At 35.0% G+C, this 21,571-nt stretch overlaps 2 protein-coding genes across 7 annotated transcripts in view; one reads left to right on the forward strand and one right to left on the reverse strand.

Annotated features, from left to right (window-relative positions):
* The first annotated feature begins 6,988 nt into the window (after nucleotides 1–6,988).
* Nucleotides 6,989–21,571, forward strand: part of LOC128993841 (transcriptional repressor CTCF-like) — a 28,728-nt gene continuing 14,145 nt past the window's right edge. Inside the window, exons 1-7 of one of the 6 annotated variants that reach the window (XM_054417891.1) lie at nucleotides 6,989–7,274; nucleotides 10,457–10,539; nucleotides 14,111–14,257; nucleotides 17,075–17,194; nucleotides 17,739–17,836; nucleotides 18,508–18,720; nucleotides 21,019–21,131. In XM_054417891.1, coding sequence (XP_054273866.1) covers nucleotides 14,122–14,257; nucleotides 17,075–17,194; nucleotides 17,739–17,836; nucleotides 18,508–18,720; nucleotides 21,019–21,131 — 680 coding nt within the window. In that variant the 5' untranslated portion in view covers nucleotides 6,989–7,274; nucleotides 10,457–10,539; nucleotides 14,111–14,121. Of the gene's footprint in view, nucleotides 7,275–7,360; nucleotides 7,487–10,456; nucleotides 10,540–14,110; nucleotides 14,258–17,074; nucleotides 17,195–17,738; nucleotides 17,837–18,507; nucleotides 18,721–21,018; nucleotides 21,132–21,571 lie in introns of those variants that run through there. The other 5 variants (XM_054417895.1, XM_054417893.1, XM_054417892.1 and 2 more) reach the window with 5 other exon arrangements.
* Nucleotides 11,479–13,293, reverse strand: LOC128994238 (piggyBac transposable element-derived protein 4-like). Its single transcript, XM_054418640.1, has one exon. The coding sequence runs from the start codon at nucleotides 13,291–13,293 to the stop codon at nucleotides 11,479–11,481; it is 1,815 nt and encodes a 604-aa protein (XP_054274615.1).

The following is a 21,571-nucleotide window of genomic DNA, read 5'->3' on the forward strand; positions in this document are numbered from 1 at the left end:
CCTAATAGAGCAAATCCAAAACTCTGAAAATGCCAAAAATGCAAATTTACTAAATGAAATGTACCAAAATGTCATATTTGATGTAACATTAATTTAAACAGAATAACTGAGTAACAACAATGTTGACCGGAAACAATTTTTGTAGAAGTAAAAAATATTCGTTACTTTTAAAAAGTTTAATTCAATTCTTAATTTCAACAATGAAATGTAAATTTGAAGGAAAGATTTAATGGAATTCACAAGGTTTTGGCCTGTGTTGATCCACTTAGTTAAGTTTTTAACTATTTAGGACAGAAACAATCGGAGACTATAGATAAACCAAACATGATTTGAAAAAGCTTGATTCAACTAAAATATTGACATTGTTTTGAGTTGTGCTTACATATGAATGAATGAATGAATGAATGAATCCTTTTTATTTCATTACAGTACATCAGTTACAATGGTACAAACACAATTACTGAAATGTAATCCCCAAATGGGCTAATGCCTGTGGTTGGGGATTGAGTCCATCATCCGCACAATAAAACAATAAATTTAGGCTACTTTTAAAAAGGGAAAATAATATACATTGTACACATAATTTTGATTACAAGAAAAGATAAATAATAAAAAAAACTAGTTTACGAGGTAAATATATACAAAACGATTCAGTGTATGAAAAATTAATGCAGAGTTTATAACACATATGTTGATAACTTGAGCCGTTGTAGAAAATGGTTTAAACATTTTGTTACAAACACAGCTTACAATTTACAATTTCTTGTGTAAAAATATCCGTGGTAAACACTGAAAACCTGGATAAACACACAAAATAAATGTTTTTAACAAAAACTATTGTTCTTTGGATTTTTGTCAAATTTTATTCAAAACACGTAACTCTGGTGTAAATACATCAATAGATCTTTCTGTTTTATACCTGCCTTTTAGTATAGTTAAATTGTTTATAATCAGTTTATTATAAAGACAGTTTACTGTTTAGTATTATTTTTCATCAAAATGATGCTTGCGGCAGATTTTTCTAGCTGCCAATTTTGACATAAACTGAACATACAAGGGTCAAGTACATACATTTTCCTAGCTGAAGGAAAACTCTTTGCGGGTCCAGCGATCGGTAAATGTAGTACTCTAGCTGTATCATCCACAAAGCATTATTATTGGCCAGGTGCTGCCAATGACATGAATTTGCAAAGTAAAAAGCAATACATAGATATGCTAAACTAATTTTTAACTGGCATTTTTTTACTTGCCTTCCAGTAATTCCGCTCATACCAAAATCAGCAGCTAGGAAACCCGGCCTTTAGATAAGCTATATTTGAGACATTTTAATTTGTTTATCTACAATGTATTCTGCTCATTTAGTAATTTTGTTTGTAAGATATAAATTGATCAGTATTGCATTACTAATAATATTAGTATTATGCTATATTTAGAATAATAGCTATAGCATATTATGCTACATATCTTTGGAGAATACTACCCAAGTCATTTTCTGATGAGGTTTTTGTGTTGTAAAATGTCAAAATCCAAGAAGTTAACTGATATTTTAAAAATTAAATAGCTATGTTGTATATTTTTTTCTATCAATATAATTATTTGAGTTTTGTGAATTAGTTTTATTCTTGTTTTGTTGGTTACTAATGACTAAATTAAAATTATACACAATTACTAAAAGAATAAAATTGATTGTTCCTTGAAAAAAATATACCAGAATGAATTAAATTTGTGAATTAGTTACTCTAAGGAATGCAGTATGACAAAAAATGTCCTTAACTAAGTGGGCCAATAGTGTATTTTCAATCCTCGCTCAAATTAAAAACTTGAGCTTGTGTCAAAAAGAGATACTTTAGGTCCTAATGGTGTGATATGCTATATAGTTAGCCATTTAATCTGCAGCAATATATCCTTTTTATTCCTGTGAACAACTAATGTTTTGAAGATAAGAAGTGTATCAAGTTTTGGTGTAATATAGTAATACTCTAGCATTCAAATTCTAGAGATAAATGAAAATCATTGATGAATTTTTGTACACATAAAGAATAGATTTTTAAAATGTCTTTGTTTCAGTTTTGAAGACGATTATACTCCATCAAGATAACATAATGTACATGTGGTGTTGATACAAGAGTACTTTGATTCAGCCCTCCCGCTGATTTCAAGTTACTGCTTCAAAACATCATTTGCATGTCTTATATCTAACAGCTTTTACCATTTAGTTGCTTTTATCATGATCCAATGCAGGTTTTGAGGGTGTTTAACGGAAAGGTGGCTTTAATTACACACTAACCATCATTGTTACAGGGGTTGGCTTCAAAATGTTGCTGGAGGGTGACCTCAGTTGTTAGGTTACCAAATTGATTCTTCCAATAATAATAGAGTAATTTTGGATATCATTGAGGGGTTGCTTTTTTAGGGGCTTTGGATTGTGCCTTTTGTTAAAGATACATAAAATTACATGTTTCTGTTCTACTTGGCATAACCATTTCTAAGATGATCATTAATTTTTTGCCTTCAAATCTTGTTTTGATTAACGAAAACCTTGATTTTTTAATAAAAATCTATTAGGGATTTATTGGAAAATGGTAATGGTAGTTCATTTCCCCCTCTCTAAAAAAACATTGATTCAACATTTTTTATTTTTATAAAAATTTGTTAAAGTCCCGTGGTGTCCTTAGTCCATTCTGTAAATATATATCCCATCTTACTCAGGTAAAAACAAGCACTTTCTGTCCCAAAATTAGAATCAGAACATCTTTGATTGAGAAAATCGCTTTGATTTGAAATACCGCTACAGTATTTGATTTAAATTTGATGAGAAAATCAGAATGCCAAAGATGGTGGTTTGTTTATTTGTTTAGTTAGTTCTTCCCACTTACACAGTTCCAAGGTTTGAATACAATCAAATTTATAAGTTTGTATATTACAATCCGTAACCTATACAGCAGAATCATTTTAATGCACCAAACATGAATGTACAAAGTTAGCTTTTGTACAGTTTCTTAAACTGGTGCTAACATAGCTATAATTTATTAATGTTAGATTGATTGTAGAAGATGGGTTTTTATCATCTTTATTTCAATAATTAAGGTTAATCTTTGTTTTTTTAACAGCAAGTATATTTTACCAATTTTAAAATTAAAAAGTGGAAAACTGCAGACACGAATGGATGACTTTGGCACACTTCCTCTCCATTTACAGTTCAAGGAAGCTGCCTTATCTCCCAAGTGTGGTAAATGAAGATATAATTTAGATAAAATAGTCTGTTAAATTTTAAATTTGATCGCCAGAAATATGTTTAAATATTTTGTATTTTGTCTTTACTACAGTGTAGTGAAACTGTTATTTTTTAGTTATGTAATATAAATAAATAATGTTTGTTACATCTTGCAGTGAGTCTTTAATTTGTCAACACCTTATTATTTGTGTTTCCAATTGTTCACATTTAATGAAAGTGAATTATGTTGTAACTAGCTGACCTGTGCGAAGCATTCGCACTGTATCCACGAATCCCACTTAATTGAAGTATAGAACATACACTTAAAGCTGTGTAGTTGGTAGTCGTTAATTTAGGTATGAGTCCTTACTTTAAGAATAAATGTGGGTTTATATTGTAAAGAAAAAGAAAGGTTCCCTCTACTTTTATATATTTAAATATTATATTACCTATTATATTATAATATTATTATATTACCTATTATATTATAATAATATTATATTTGGATCGCCTTTTCAGGACGCAGTCATGTTATTAAAATATTTACATGTTTACAGGACTTCTTTGAACTGATGTTTGAAGTGATGTTATGGCCGAATACAGTTTTTGTGTTCATGGCTTTGTTCTTACACAGAAATAGTTTTCACTAAAAAAGCGCACCCTTGACAACACCACAAACAACTGAATATGTGTTTGACCGCAGTCACACAACTTCGCTATGATAGTGTAATTGCCCAAGTGAGCTACACCAATCTTTTGCTATGCTTGGTGTTTTGGTTTCTGATCAACTTAATAATAACATAACAATAATAATAGCGTTATTTTTAACGTGGATTCATGATGTGACGAACCTGAAGGGCGTAATGTTTTAAAAAATTCTAATAGATACAACAGATACCTTATGTTCCTTGGTACAGAACTGAATCCGAAATGAGATAATCTGTTTCCTGATAATAACAACTTTGTCACATCATAACCATTCATTTTTGTACAGTAGTAGGCATAAATGTTTTTGCACAAAATGGCTCGTGAATAAAATTGTTTGATATTGAGTTAATTGATTCCTATTTCATTGATAACCTTACATTGGAAATGATTAAATAAATAGATTGTTTCAAGAAACTCCTTTAATGTGAGTAAATTGTATATGTTTTCGATGTAGAGGAAGATGAAAGCTTTAAAATGACAGTTATTGGCAGTCGGTAGTTGACTCGTGTTCGTTGTGCGTGTTAAAATAGTCGCCTGAAATTTTTATTATTCTAGGATTGACAACGTAAGTTACGTAAACCTATTTTATACTGTTTAAAATGACACCCCAATTATGTTAGTACCAACAAAGTACTTAAGAAACTATTAATATACTAGCGACCATTCGCACTGAATGATAGCTATAGAGCAGAAAATAACCATTTTTTTCTGCTCTGTGATTGAAATCCTTCTCAAATCCCACTTATTGAAATACACAACATACACTTAGGACTAAGTTATGAGAGTCATCAGTGTACCTACTAAATAGAGCATCACTTACACCCTTCATCCATGCATCGCTAAACTCAATTTTTACAAAATTGTTACTTGCCCCATTCATCCACTCAACCTTTCAATTTTAAATTGTCACATTATTAGCTTGTTTATGGATGGAAACAAGCCATACATAAATTTAATAAAACTGGCCACCCAAGACTAAACTAAAACTATTTAATCCAAAGAATAACATAATAAAACATTCTCCCTTGGGAAAAAGTCTTATAAGACCTCATCAAAAGACATTTTGAAAGTGTTCAAAATAAAAATAAGGGAGTGGCTACTTGATAAGTAAGGCTTTTCTATATTTCATGATTCATTTACTGGTGGTTTTCATTCTAAGTTCTTCATACATTTTTTTAAACAAACTTCTTCAGAAAAAAAGTTTACATAGTTTTTTTTAGATTGTTTAGGTGAGTGGCAGATTAATTTATACAGTACCGTATTGGTATAAACATTTTGTAGTTTTTTGCCACTATAAAAGAACAAATAGTTACTCTCGCCATAGTGTAATAGTGTACACTCGCCTCCATTTGTCTCTGTCCTCAGCCTTTTCTTTGTCAATTAATAGATAGTTTAATACTTGGAAAATGAATTTAACTTCAAATATCCACTACTAAAAATTTTATAATTTTACCATTTTGATTAGTTTAATTTATATTAACAACAATTGTTGCAAGGCAATAATCAATCTAGTAATTTAATTTTTATAGACAGTCCAAAGAGAACATCTAGTGACATGGCGACTTTCCCACATAGGGAATCAGACATTTAGGTCTCAAGACCTAGACCACCACTGACAGATTTACTTTTTAATTTTGAGTGGATGTCACAGGCCAAAAACTCCATCCGTTCAAATTCAAGATATGTCCTTTAAGGGTGCGCTTTACCTCAGCTCGGGCTTCAGTAGCTATGTTTCACCATTGGACAGCGCTGCGAGAAGCGCTTGCAGACGTTTCCAAGATTACTGTTTTAGAATTAACAAATAATGATAGCTACGCACTCTAAACGGCTTATAGTAGTACAAAGACCAATCTATAGTTCTGCGTTTTTCAAATGTTCAAAAAACTTTTTTTTATAATTTAAGGCTAGTTGAAAAGACCCTTTTTTCTTGTACTACAACTCAAGTTTATAAGGTGCGTGTATTTAAAATAATTGAAATATAGAAACAAAGAACTATAGAAAATTTCATCCTCTTTAATATATGAGACTTTAACTTTGATTCTACCTTCAATGTAGCAGGTGAAAACAGAAATCTTGCAAACCCTTGCATTCGGTTGCGCCAGGGGATGCTTGACTGAGTAAAAAAGGTAAAAAAAATCATCTGAAAATGGAATTCGGTTTAAACTAGATAACTTTTTTGTGGAGCTTAAAAAAATAATTAATTCATTGAAGTGTTACACCTATGTAAATGTTCATAGGAGAAATAAAAAACGAAATTTAAAATCCCCGTATTATTCTTGGAGGATAAATGAACTGTTAAGTTTGCTTGTTTAGGGATGTATTTTGATCAAATCTGGTAAATTTGTTTATTTCATACCAAACTATTTCAATATATAAGTACTGTACCTTTATTTAATTACTTTCCCTGTAGCAGCAAACCTTTAATAAAAAAAATTAAAATCTTAATAAAATAGGTAAATATTATGTGACAATTTATTAAGGAATGAATATTTTAGTGATAATCCAATTGTGGCAGGGGTTGATAAATGATAAATGATTTATTTAGCCATTCAGTATTTACAAATATACAATAGGCATTGTCAAAAAAACAGCCAAAATACATACAGCCAGATACATGGTTTTGTTATTATAGTCCACTACAATCTTTTATGGAATGGACAGTATCAAATTTTTTCAGGCTCTGCTTGGTTATATAAGCAAATAAAGTATTACCTGATCATAGCTAAGCTATAATATATTTTTTTTAATGTTATTTTACTATGTGTGTACAAGTTCTAAGGTTTACTCGTGAGAAATAAGCAGTATCAGTAAAATTATTTGTTAAACTCATGCAACTAGTTATAGGGAAGCGAAATGATAGATCTATCTATATCAATCAATCATTTATATTTGTCTCGCTAGCTTGATACGCATGTTTTAAAACAGAAAATAACAAGAAATTCCTATCTCCATCTCCCATTGCGCAAGCTCCTCTGGTTGGCTGTTTTTACAGGGAAACACGACTGAGTGAGCCGCCATATTGGCATCTTCGTTCGATTTGTTCCCTCTCTCCTCTCTTCTGCAAGTGATCGCTACACCAACGCCCTCAAACGTCGGATTTTGAATTAAAGGTAATTCCAGTTTTGAGTGCACGGGAGTCGTTACAATTTGTGAAAATTGATTATTTAAAGTTAATTTCACCAAATACACTTACAACTCCTCAACAAAGAGGTAATTGTACAATATTCTGCCTTCTCAAGCCACCTATAGAAGGTAACAGCCCAGCTCGAGAGTGGTAGCCATTATGATGACAGCGCGGACGGTGCCAATTTCTTGAAATTTTCGCCTTTGATGCCCCCTGTATTCTGAAATTGTAAGTAGGAATTCTATTTATTCCCACCAGATAGCGTACTACTACACTAATTCTTTAATGTTTCCTGCTTCTTAGGCTACGGATATAATGACAAAACTATTAACTGAAGACATTTTATTTTTTATACCTTTTCCTCTGTTAAGATTAACTTTAAGTTAACTTAGTAAATTTGGGCCGAGATTGGGAATAATGTAAGATCGTTCCTGTTGAAGGTATTAGACAAAATAGTAGCAGCTATTTACAGTATATGTTTTGATCTTAATTAGGGGTAGAAGTAACTTGCATAGTTAACCTCGAATAGGTTTTTATTGACGTACCTAATTAAAAACTTCAGTTAGTTAATAGCCTAGACTAAGTTAACCCTGTACCTGACTCGAACTTACTTTTTCAATAATCAATATGCTTTGTTTTATGAAAACGTAGCCTTGTACAAAGCATGTTGTTATTAGGTGATTTAGAGCCTCTGTAGCCCCTAGGCTTAAAGTTTGAATAAGTAACTTAAGTGATTTAAAATTAATTAGGCTAGCTTACTAAGTTAAGTTTACAGTGGCAATATTTATTTATTTATTCATTTCGACGGAAATCGCCATTTTACAATACAATCATTGACAAGATTTACATGCAACAAGATGCTACTAGAATAGACTGCTACAAGAATAGACTACCTAGAAGACCTAAGTTACTTAACTTAGGTCTTCCAAACGAAAAGGTAGAGCATAAAAGATAAGGGTGTTAATGTTGGCCTACACCTAAAGCTGCGTTTCTACTAACTTAAGTTTTGCACTAGTTGCGGTAAGTAACTTAATTTAGCTGTTTTTTCTACAAAATAATGTGACACTATCGTCTAACTTACTAACTTAGTGGAGAGACAAGTCTTCCACTTAAGTTTGGTTTCCCGCGGAGTGTCGGTAAAGATCAAAGAAAGTTGACAACAAAAAAGTGGAAGACTAAGTTTACCGGTGGCTGGCTACGCTCATTAGGCTACGCAAGCAACTTGTGGAAAACATAGTGGACAAATGTTCCCCTTACATACATGTAGGCCTATGATTTACTTAAGTAAAATAAATAAGAACGGAAACTGAGATTTGTGAATGAATCTCCTGTTGCCCAAAAACGTAACTTAACTTAGTGTATGCCTAAGTTAACTGTTGGTTTTTTTAGACAGGTAAGTTAGGCATACAATGTAGGGCCCGTGGTTTTCCTGTAGTTTGTGTCAAATATTCAAAATCACTACTAGCCTAGGTCCTCAAGGTCATTCTCAGAAAGTGTTTTACACTCCCTTTGCACCTCAGCTAACAACCAGCGGATCAACGGCATCTTCTCGGAGATCAGCTATCATCATGTCATGTCACTGCCACTGTTCCTAGCCATCAACGAGGGTCTCACCCAATATCCTCGTGGACCTCAACTCAAGTTGGCTGGCTATTATGACACATGTAGCCATGGCATAGATTGCGTCTTCTTCGTCCGACATCCATGACACTAACTCACTGACTATTTTGTGCCAATTCTTTGGCAAAAATTTTTCGACTCTAACTTAAGTTAACTTAGTTGCTCTTTAATTACAGTAGACTCCCTCTTGTCCGAATACTGTAACGGTTTTCTGGTTAAACCGATGTCCCCAAAAACTTTTTAAAACTGTGTTGTTTACTGTGATATTCGACTTAAATTTAGGAGAGCATTGTATTTAGACGTAACTTACGTGATCACTGGTCTCAAATCTTTCCTACGAGAACAGTCGTTTCAGTACCACCCACTTCCTAATATTTGAGAGATTCGCCTATTGGGTCTGATGATGATTGGAGTGTCCAATCGAAATTGATCACCACTTAACTTACCATCTTTTTATACTAAGCTAACTTATTAATATTTTACTAAAAAACACTTTATTAGTTTCCTTGTAGCAGCAAGCCTAGGTACTCGTTAAACCTAATGTTAGGATATTTAAATAGATTTGATTCAAAACCAGTCAGACAAATGGAAATTCACTTAGTCGGCAGGTTTGCTGCAGCGGGGGTATTTTGTTTATTTACCGTCTTGTGAGTAACAGTATAAGCGTAAATATATGATTTAAGTGTTATAAGACGTCTCTTTTATTTACTTTCCGTATCCTATATTAAACATAGGCTTGGTCAAAATAGGTGCACTGCTTGTATAAATGAATTAACTTATTAAGCTTGTGTTGGTTATCGAACATCAGTGCCAGAGGGGCTGGTTCAATTTCTGGTTTTCCCGCAAATCATCTTTTGGATTTGGACCACTTGTCCTAAAACTGTTTGTTTAATATAAGTTAACTTATCTCCTATCTCCTTGTAAAATGCCAAGTTAGACAGTGATAACAAATTTAAAAAAGTATGTTTTGTCTAACTGCACGTAGGTAGCGTCCCTTACTTAGGCCTATAGGTGTACACCAAATTCAGCATAAACCTGTAGGCTAAAGGGGTAACAATTGATTTTGGGTTTGGATTGAAAGGAAGGGCCAAAATTTAATAGCTTTATTAGCCTAGATTTTTGTTTTTTTTTTAAATATAAGTTAGGTTGTCATGTTGACACCAAAAACAATAGGCCTAACAAAGCCACTGATGTACAACAAAATGATTACAGCTGTAAGATAACTTAAGTTAATTATTAAACTTAGTGTGAGTTGTAGAACAACAGTGCCAAGCAGAGAAATATGACAAACTGTAACACATTGTGTATGGTCAGCAACATTGTGATTTAGCACTGAAAACAGTCACACTCCTTTGTTGTTGCATAACTTAGGCTCCAAACAACATCCAAAGTAGCTTTTATTTGATGACGGTGGGCAGTCGAGAGTTTGTGCCTCCTCAAAATACTCTTGAATGGAGTAGTATGCCATGGGTTTGCAGGAGGAACTCCTTGATCTTTTCCTTAAATATTTTAATCTCTAGCGGTCTCAGCGGCAGCTTATTTAACATTGGCACTGCAACGGAAGTTATCTCTCGTCAGGGACAGTCTGTACCTATGGGGCTTTCGACAAGTCGAAATACCTCGATAGATTAAATTAAAAAAATTATTATTAAAAGTAAATTAAATTATTAAATTATTATTTATTAAAAGTTCGATAGATTAAATACCTGGATGAAAATGCTGGATTGTCTTTATGAATGTCTAGCAAACTACTAGTTCAACTAACTTAAAAGCTACTTATTTTGTTTTAGCACTCTCCAGAAGAACTTTTCATTGCATGCTAGAGACGTCTGTTGGAATGCAAGAGTAAATAATCTGTTATAGTTAATAACAAGTAAGTAGGCCAAGTCATTTTAAATTAGCACATGTACATTGGTAGATTAACATCAAAATATTTATTTTCATTACCGGTACAATAGCCTATCTTGCCATGGACACAATTTTGTTGTTTTTAGGCTAGTTTTGGTAAGTTAGGCTACAATATAACCCAATAATCTGGATTTACTTACAACTCATCTGGATATTCAATCAAAATATAGTTTTGGAGATAAAATGCCTAAAAAAATACAACTAGGCTATTAACGTTACCTATATAAATTTGGTTGGTGGGCATAACTTATTCCCATTAAAAACTGTAACGTATGGTCACTAAAGTCACAGACTAACAAATAGGCCTACAAGTAGACTTTTTCTTGTTTTTCAGGTACCGGTATAGATTTTGTCCGGTAAAACTGATAGCTAGTGTTGACAAAAATTTGTTTCTATCATTTTAGGGTTGATTTCATGATTTCTGCTTTACTATTTGGTTATATATCCATGGGACGAGTTAGTCTTTATGATTAGATAGTTTTATTTGGTTAAACGAGGTTTTTAACCCTCCCACGGTTCACTATTTTGACCCTCAGGGTTCACCAGTTTTTGGCGGTTTTGCGGACTTTAAAAGAAAAATTCATGTCATACATAAAAATCATAGTAACTATAACATATTATATATCATTTTACTCTAAATTAAATTATCTATAATAAAAAAAATAAATAAACCTATTTACCTTGGATTGGTTGAGTGTATCCTCTGTAGATGCAGAAAAATAAAAAAATCACTGACATAGTTTGCTCCCCCACAAATCACAACTGGTTGCAACCAATAAAAAATTCAAAATAGCCATTTTGTTCACAAGTTTATGAGGAAAAAGAAAATATATAGTTTTACACACTAAAATAAAAAAGTACACTGTCATATATACAAAAAAGAACACAACTACGCACAAGGAGCTTAGTCGGAGTCGGGGTCATCTGCAACCAGAGTTCTCTTCACCCCTCTTTTGGGCCTCCAATAATGTTGCAGTTGGTGGAAGCACTCCCTGTGGATGCCAGCATTGCAACCAGGGCACCAAAAGCTTGACCTTCCTCTACCACATGATACACACTTCAGTTCTTGTTTCCGTGGTAAGTGTTCAAGGCGGTGGGGATTGTCACCTCCAGGTCCAGGCTGCACAACTTGTTCATTTCCTGCATCTGCAAGAGACTCCAACACAGAAATATGAAACTCCCTCCTGCTCTTTGGTTTGTCACTGTTCAGCTTATATAATACATACGCATTGAACAGGGCAAGATCGATCAAGTTGAAGAATATCTTCTTCCAGTATTTGCTGGTTTGTCGGTTTATTGATAAGGCATACACACACTTATCACTCACATCCACTCCACCCATATTTTGATTGTAATTGTGGATGAGCAAGGGCTTCCTTCCAACTAACCCCTTCTTGCTTCTTACAATTCCGTCTTCAGCATGATAACCGGTTGAGATGACTAGGACTGGTTTCCGAGTTGTCTTTTGTCTGTAGCCGACCAATAACAATCTCCCCTTGCGAAAGTAAACAGTTTCCCTCTCACCAAGTTTAGTTTTCTTTACCGTTTTTGACAAAAATTTGGATTTCTTATTTATAGTACCAGTAATAAATGTACTACGTTCGAGCAAACGTTCAGCAAGCGGAATTTTAGTATAGAAATTATCCGTGTACAGATGGTGACCTTTGTCCAATAGGTTGCCTTTTGTCATCATCTCCATCACCACTCGTTCAGTGAACAGTTCATCAGAATTTTCAGGATCTGCAGGTAGGTAGTCTTTGCCACTATATATTTCAATATGTAATACATAGCTTGTATTACTGTCGCATGCTTCGAACTTTTTTATACCATACTGCTTATGCTTCTTATTGGGTAGGTATTGTATGAAAGCGCAGCGATTCTTCATACCTATAAGACTTTCGTCTATACAAACATCTTGCGAAGCAACAAAGTGTCTCTTGAATCTTGAATTTACATGGTCTAAGAGCCATCTCACTTTCAACCACGGATCATAGTTTGGGTTGTCTCTAGGAACATCTCGAGCTGAGGTCATGTGCAAAAAAGAACTTATCAGGGCAAAGCGGTTCACTGTCATTTGCTTGCCATAAAATGGACAGCATTGTGAGCTCCTTGTGTCCCAGTAGTGTCTGACATTATTTTTCACTGTTAGGCCCATGTTTATTAGAATTGCAAAGAATTTTTTCAATTCGATAACAGTGACATTTGTCCATTTTCTAAAACGTGATTTTGGGCTCAGGGTATCTCGCTTTGCAGCGATAACTCTTTCGGCATAAGAGTTAGTTTCTCTGGCTAACAATTGCCAAAAAGGAGCGGTCAAAAATAGGGAAAGGTAATCTAGTGGAGGACTATTTCTGGGAGGTAAGTCCTTAGGCCCTGTTTGCCTTGCTCTAAACTCAGTTCTTATGTCAATTTCTGGTTCGGGAGGGTAGACCCTAACCCATGGATCTCGAGTAACAATTTGAGGTTCTGGGGTAGGCCTACCTGGTTCATTTGTCGGTTGTTCAACAGTGAAATCTTCTACTTCTGAAGTGTCTAATTCACTTGTATGAGGGCTGTAAAAATCGTCACTACCACTCGAGAAATCTAAAAGGTCAGAGTCGGGTTCAATGTAGTCGAGAATATCGGCATCAAAATCACTGTCAATTCCGATTTCAGGATCATCTGGATCATCGTTGTCACTTACTTCGCTTAAAGCACGTCGAATGTCACTACTATCCATCTTAAAATAGTTAAAATGCACAATAATAAAATAGTCTGCACATCAGAAGCACCAAGAACAGATGTAAACAAACATAACCAACAGCGTATCGGCGTAAACAACAACAAAGACTTTTAACGTAGTCAAAGTTGTTTGCATAGAGCAAGGTGTCTAAAGACAGACATCGGCGGAAAGCTTGTAATTTGGAGAGTACAACGATACTATATAAGTTGAAGTTTAGCAAATTATAACGCCGATTAGACACTATTTTTAAAAGCTTGCCTACCGTCGATCGATCGACGGTGAACCGTCTACGGCCGCGAACTCGCGTCGATGCATCGACGGTAAACCGCGGGAGGGTTAATGACTGAAGTAACATGAAACTTGATCTCTACCATTGCCTCTACAGTGCACCGGACAGAACTAACAATAAAAATTGGCTTCAGCTGTTCCATAAGGATGAGAAATCTACTAAGGGACTAGTTTCATCTATGCTTAAGTTTTAATACTTAAATTCTTAATACAGTACTTAAGTTGAAATGGCAGCATAACTGTTTTAAAAGTACTGTAATTTGTAAAGTAGCCCTATAACTTATCTAGCCTACTGGATTCCAATGACTAATTATATTATACACAGCTTTATATCACAAGTTTTATAAAGGCCTACCTTATTTCCTGAACGCAACCATTTGGCCAGTCTCTCCTAACAAGGTTAAGGACTGTGTAAAGTAGTAAAGTTGACCTTTTAAACTGCAATGGTTTGAAAATTATATCAAGAAATGTCTTAAACTGTAATTTAATTGTAGTGCTTACTTTAACATTAATTATTTTGTCGCAGCGGCTGTCAAAATGTCTGAGTCGCAGACTATCAAATTGGAACAGTCTTCCCAGGAGGTGTCTGGGGAGACTATAACGGACATTCAGAACTATTTGAATACATTCAACAAAGAGATTGGCGGAGAAAGTGTGGTTCAGCAAGTTGGAGGTAAGATTTTAAAAATTGAACAATTTTAGGTCAATAATATCAACTAGGTCTCAGGCCTAATCATATTTAAGTAATAATCTTAATAGGTACTTATACCGTAAACAGTCACCTATTTTGGTATTGCTCTAGGCAGGGTACCCTAAGGGAAATAATCTAGATTGAAATGTGAATTTTGATGTTAAACCTTGAAAACAGAGATGAGCTGATTCTATTCCAATTCTTAATACCTAAACGTTTGATACTTTGGATTCCTGGTGAAATCAAGATCATCTACCGGGACCAGAGCAATGTAAGTTAATGATCACTTGCATCCATAATCACTATGAGAGTATGAACTTTAAATCAGAATTTTAAAGATTGCTGTCTTAAATTATTGAAACCCCAAGGAATAAAGATTGCTTGAATTGTTTTCAAAATCCTAAATTCAGTGCCGAAATTACCTTTGATGGGCGGATGGGCCTCTTGCACAGTAGTTTTTCTTAATAACTTCAACAATTACGCTTAGGCAAACAAAAAAAGTAAAAAAAACTTGAAAAAAACAAAAAAAAGGAATGGTTGTTTTACATCTCAACATATTTCGACCAAACAGCTTCCTTCTAGCATGGATCCCGTTTTTCTCAGATTGTTCATCTCAGAATTGTAGGCTGGAAACTATATCATAGCAAAAGATAAATGGAACTAAAAAAATAATAAAAAAATTGCTGCACTGCCGTTTTTGCCATTTTGTACATATTCATTATAGGCAAGCATACAGTGTTAACCGTTTAATGCTCCATGGCTACTGAAATTGCATAATAATTACAGCAGTAAATGGTACCCCTACCCCCCACGACAATAACTGTCATGCACTAAGTTGTCCTTTAAAAAAACGTTCCAGTTCCTGTTGGTCACCCTTTAGCAATCATGATGCATTCACCACAATGTCTTTGTTACTAAAATTTGTGATGGTTTACAATAATGTACTATCCTGATTATAGTTGCCATATGGTACCTACTGTGTAAAAAAGAGGAGATTTCAGCTGGCGGCCCCCACTGGCGCATAAAAAAATAACGAGCTAGCCAAATTTGATACATATTATAGTCAATAATCAAATATTGAAAGTGAAAGCGTACAGCCATTTCCTGGCTGCTTCAGACCAAACAGAGCCCTTCTCCTGGCCCCAAGTCTGTCACAGTCCAGAATAATGTACTTTGCAGTCTCTTTGAACTGGCTGCAAAGTCGACACTCCTGATTGTCAATGACGATTCCTACAGTGTAAAGGTGTTTCCTGAAATGGCCATGTCCAGTAATGACAGAAAGTACCTGTTTGACATGCCCTCTGCCCAGGTTAAGCAACCAGCAAGTGAAGAGGTATATTCTGAGACAGTTTTTTGCCAGGTCATTGTCAAGAATAATTACGCTAATGCTCTAGATCCCCCGGAGTTAAATTTTGAGCGTTGAAATCCGAAAAACCGGTTATGTGGCAACCCCAATCCTGATTATCTCCTGCATTAGCGAAACCACCATGATTGTCTGCTGGGATTGTGGACAGATTGTGAATATCTCCTACAGTCACGGAGACATCGCCCCCAAAGGGGAGGTAACTGCTCGGTGTTGGTATCGGCATTTTCAAGTAGGCCACAGACATGGACGACTGGGCATTGGGTCCCAGTGACATTCCTTTATCCAGGATGGAGGGGTGTTTAGCTCTAGGGGAGATGGAAGTGCATCATATTCTCTAACCTACCTGTGTCTGTGGTTCTTTGGGTTTCGGCCTGCTTGTTGTGTGCGACCAGCATTCAGTGTGGCAAATCCTCGACTTTGGAAGTAGCCTTTCCTGGAGGTGAAAACGGGCAAGTACCCGTAGCTCACGGGGACACTCAAGGGCAACGTAACTTTCCGCAGTGTGAGGGTAACGGTTTGTAGGCACTTATGCAAACCAATCCCTGTCTCTGAGCACGGACGGTATGGTTATCTTGAGTGTGGGGGGTTCTTCCCGGAACCTCAATTGAGTGAAGGGTGTCGCCACCTCTGGTGGATAGGTTCATCCGGGTGGGTCCCACTTCTATACCTGCCTCCTTTTGGGAAACCCTGATGGCCTGGCAGTGATGTTGGGTCTGACGGGCAGACGAAGTAGATCGGGTGCTGGGTCCGAGCCCGCCAGGGGTATCTGGGGATCTATCGCTCTGGTTATCTCTGGTTTCCCAGCAACTGGGTAAGGCCTCGATCGGGTAGTGGTGTAAATGGGAGGTTGCTGACGGTCCCCTTCCTTCTGGCTATGATGGCGGGTTCTGCCTGTCAGGGATTAGATAGGTCCCGAGTGTTGCTTGCACTAAATGCGTCGGGGCGCTCCATTATGGTCCTCTAGGGCTTGTACCTGGAGGAACCCAGGTGGAGTGACGCTTAAACAAGCAGCCGGAATCCCTGGTTAGGATTGAGGGGCAACCCTCTTTCCGAAGGGTCTGCTTCGGCAGCCGGCGAGCCTGATGACCTTAAGTCATCCGCCCATGATGTGCTAAAGGTTGATGCGTAAGCTTCGGCCTACATCATGGGGCCCGGGTATGTCCTCAAGGATAGGTACCGGGTACGCAGTCAGGGGGCTTCGGCTCTCATGACAAAGAAATAATAATAAATAATAATAGTCACGGAGACATCATTGTCATTAGCCTAGACATTTATACAGTTAGTTATGGGCTTAACGTAATGTCTACATGCTTTATCAGATTTTATCTCTATCTAATGTATGATTTTATCTATGAACTTTTAATCAAAAGATTTGACATGACAAAGTGTTAGGTTGATTGTTGAGGTATAGAGGCCTATGCTTTGTGTCACAGATGATATGACTGGAGACCAGGGTCCTGACGAAGGAGCTACCTACTTTGTTGACCAGGCAGGACACTACTACTACCAGACCCCAGGACCTGACGGACAACAAGTCATGACTGTAGTGTCAGGTGAGAAGTAAATGATTAAATTAGTAAGAATTAAATACTAGACTAATTAAATACTGAAGTTAGTAGTACTCAATATAAACTTTTTGTTTGTTAATAATTGATTGCTGTTTTAGTTATTGTTTGTTTTCTTACCTGAAAAAAGCAAGGATACGTTTGTTTTCTTAAACGTTCATCAAATATATTTTGTTTTGGTTGGATATTGAAAGATTTATAATTTATTTAACGTACGGTACATAAAGTACGTACATAAAGTACGGTACATAAAAGATCATTACTCGATTAAGATGTTTACATTTATTTAACATCAATAAAAAAGTAAACAAATCGAAACTCAATTCAATGTTTTCAAAAGAAATAAAAATAATAGTTTAGAAGTGATATAGCGAACTAAATCAAAATCGATATCATCGTATTTATCACGATATTACATTGCAGGTTATCTGCAGAACTGTATCCATGGTCTATCCTTTCCCTACACCAAGTCTGATGGCTGGTTGCTAACATTTTGCCTAATGTCTAACCAAGTTTTTTATGTTGGTGTCAGGTATTGCCAACCCCAACAGTGACGTTGGCGACGCAAATGAAACATCATTTGTGATTGAAGGGGTGCCAGAATCCATAACAGGAGATGTAGATGAAAATGTGAGTGAACATCAATTAAAAAAATATATTTTTTTTACGTAGCCTACAATGAATTAAATAGGCATTTTACATGCTGTGAATTATTCGCTAATACATTTCACTAATGCATCTTAAACTGATATTAGTTATCTTAAATTTGGGAAATAGAAAAGATTTGCATTTCATCATAGTCTGTATTTTACCATTTAAAGTGATTTCTGCGTCAAATAAAGGTTTTGAGTTTGTCCCAATACTGAACTTGCATAAATTCTTTTGATCCCATTTTTTAAATGAAACATTCATCAGTATTTCACTAAAAGTGTTATCTATGCTATGCACTTATGTTATCTATGTGTGGTTTACCAGCCATGAGAGAAAACGTATCTTAAATCTAGAACACATTAGTACATATTTTAGCTGATGGAAAACAGCGACCTATCATTTGTATAAGTTAATTAATTTTTGTTAAAGGCTGACAATTTATTACATTGTTTAGGCATAGAGAAGAGACTAATTTCTTGATTACAACCTTTGTATTGTACCTATGATCCACTTCCAGTCTCGTAACTGCTTCTCCGTCCTCAATTTTCTTCATAGATATCCCATATCCTATTGTATCCTCAACAATTTCAAAGTCTTTCAGTCCAACTCTCTTCTTGTCCCAAAACTTCACTAACGATGATGGTATTAAGGTGGTTGATGAGGGTGGCCAAATGATTGTGAGTGGAGCGGATGGTTTCCAAACTTTGAGGATCATGCCAACGGAGACCAATCCTGGCGAGGTGAGCTACGTATTGATAGTACAACAGCCTGACGACGAGAAAGACAAAGAGGACCAAGAGGATCCGGATTATACGGTTTACGACTTTAATGAAGCAGAGGATAATGAGCCGATTAGTGGAATGGTGAGTTGGATCATATTTGGGATTCTTGTTTTCCTCGTTCCTCCTCTAATCTGGTGTCCTTTCTAACGTCCATTACTAACCTTGGTCACTTCATTGGGATATTTGCATGTGTGTGTGATTGCCAAACTGATGTTTAGAATAAGTAGTTGATATGTCTTACAACTATTCCTGTCCTTTCATTGATTATATTAAAATCCTTGTTTACCAATTGGAAAATTATGAATATTAAGCTATAGCCTACATGTTGTTTAAACACTGTTGACTAACAAGCTGTTTTAATGAATTACAAGTTGATGTCTTTCCTTTGAAACTTGTGTCTTATTAACAAGACATCTAGCCAAAACAATAACTGAGTTGTTTTCCTACAACTCATTTCCTCAACCATGGTGTCCTATCCAATGTTTATTTTATCCTTGTCTACCCACAGTATTACCCACAGGATTATGACTGTTAGTTTAGTTTTATTCATCCTTGTCATCAATTTTAAATTTTCCTGTAATCGTAGAGGTTTTTGAATCTTTTCTTTTCCTATTTTTAGTTGTTATTCTTTTTCTTGTTCCTTGTAGTTGTCTATGCTGATGCTTTTTGTATCCTAAACTGGTTTCTCATATCTTTTATTATTATTTTCATCAACCTTTTTTTTAAATTGATCTTTTATTCAAAGAAGTAGGCCTACTTACCAGAATAAGTTTATTAGTTTTAGCGTCTTTTGAATTTGAAAACCTTTAGTGTCAAAATCAATGTTTTGATCTTCACTTGTGATTTACAATTTTAATTAGGGATGCGTAAGCCTGAGATTTTTGATCGATCCGAGCCCAAGCCCAGCTTTTGTAGAAAAGCCAGAATCTCAAGCCAAGCTTTTTCATTTGATGTTTTTTTTTACTCAATGAGTAAACTACAAGTATTGCCCCAAGCCTTACTAAATATATTTTTTCAGAACATAAAGAATGACAAAACAATAGCCTAATTTTAGAATTAATTTTTATTACCTCCCTTTATTAGGAAAAAATATAGGACATCTCGCACGGACACAGTAACATCACCACTGTCTTCTGCGATTGCAGCAAAATCTTTAATATCTCCCAGGATGAAGGAAATATAATCTTCGTCCTCTATAGTTGTGGCAAAATATTTATCGTCCCAATGGTCAAATAGGCTTTATAGTCGTCCCGCTATTGCGCTTTCGGATTGCGCCATCTTTGCAGACGTGTTCTACAATCGCAATAACGTTTTCAGGGTTGGTACGGTCAGGGAAAACCTGGAAAAGTCAGGAAATTTGGTTGGTCTGGAAAAGTCAGGGTATTATGAAAAAGTTCTGGAATTTCTCCTGAAAGACAACTTTTTTTACAGATATGGTACATTGTGCACCTAAACATGTTTTTATCAGGGTGATGACTAATGGCAAAAAGAACGACATAAGCACTGATATGCACATTTCTATATCGTTAATTATTTATCGGTATGGGGAAAGAATCGTTATATAAATAGTTTAAGAAACAAGTTTTGTAAATACAAAAGTCCCAAATGGGAGTGATTAAACAAGTTAAATATTAAATGTTTTTCTAATATTTCTTGATTTTGATTGGTTGATATCGACTTGCGGTATACCTGGAAAAAGTATAATATCAGTCTGGAAAACCTGGAAAAGTCAAGGAATTTTGTTTTCCAAATTTAGTACCAACCCTGGTTTTAAAAGCTTGGCTTGAGCTTGATTTTCTGTTTTAGTGCTTGATCTCTTGAGCTTGTAGGCCAGGCTTGGCTCAGTTTGTAAATCGAGTCGCTCGCACACCACTAATATTAATATATTTATATGTTTTGTTGTTGAAAGCTTTACACAACTTATGTATACCTATCTAATCTGATTCTAGAAAGAAAAAAAACAGTTACAGTTGAACCCCGGTTAATTGAAATAATGTGGGGAGAGCCGTTTCGGATATCCAATTTTTCGGATAACCCGTCATATATGCTAAAAATAGCCTAAGTGTGTATAGCCACGGTGTGTAGGAAAAATAAATTTAAAACAATGTCTATATAATACAGTGTTTTATTTCAGCTACAGAAATGTTACAATCGGTTAGAAAATACTCTAAACTATACAACTGAAGTTACTACAGCATATTACTTATATTTTAGCACTGTTATTTTATGGAACCGTTTCGGTTACCCTGAATTCTTTCAACCCGGGGTTCTACTGTATCATAAAAAAAATAATAAAATATGTTACTGTATTGTTTTAAATATGTTGGTTTAAACCTTTCTTTTCCTATTGCTAACTGAATGACATGTTGTGTTTCATAGGAATCAGGAGATGAGGATGATAAGACCAAAATAATAAAGCTTTTACCAAAGAAATCACAAACCGTCACCCAAGCCCACATGTGTAACTACTGCAATTACACCAGTCCAAAAAGGTATTGTATTTTAATCAACAAGATGTAGAAATTTTCATAACTTTATGATTATTAGTAAAAAACATTAGTAACAAAATAAATTATACTTTGTTCACAAAATTTAGGGGGATTGAAGGGAAGCGATTCCATCCCCTAAACCTCATCCTAATATTGAAACGACAGCTGATAGCTTACAAGTTTATTTGATATACACATTAAGCTAAAAAAGTTGTGGGGATCTCAGGAAATCTTACCCCTTAAACCACCTAAATTTTGTGGATGGACTAAATTAGTAATAAACATGGCTATTTCAAAGACATAGTTTTGCCATGTATTGGCACTTATCTACTTTAAATGGGTGGCATTTATTGTGATTTAACTACAGTGCATTACTAAAAGCATTACTAAAATAAAATCTTCCCTTATCAAAATTAAAATTTGAACTGTGTTCTATTGGAATT

This window comes from Macrosteles quadrilineatus, unplaced genomic scaffold, assembly GCF_028750875.1.
Source record: "Macrosteles quadrilineatus isolate MER2022 unplaced genomic scaffold, UCM_ALF_1.0 Scaffold_5__1_contigs__length_97177068, whole genome shotgun sequence".
Taxonomy (NCBI): Eukaryota; Metazoa; Arthropoda; class Insecta; order Hemiptera; family Cicadellidae; genus Macrosteles; species Macrosteles quadrilineatus.

Bases quoted from the DNA above. Each gene is read 5' to 3' on its own strand.
- LOC128994238 (XM_054418640.1), bottom strand. From the start codon at position 13,293: ATGGATAGTAGTGACATTCGACGTGCTTTAAGCGAAGTAAGTGACAAC.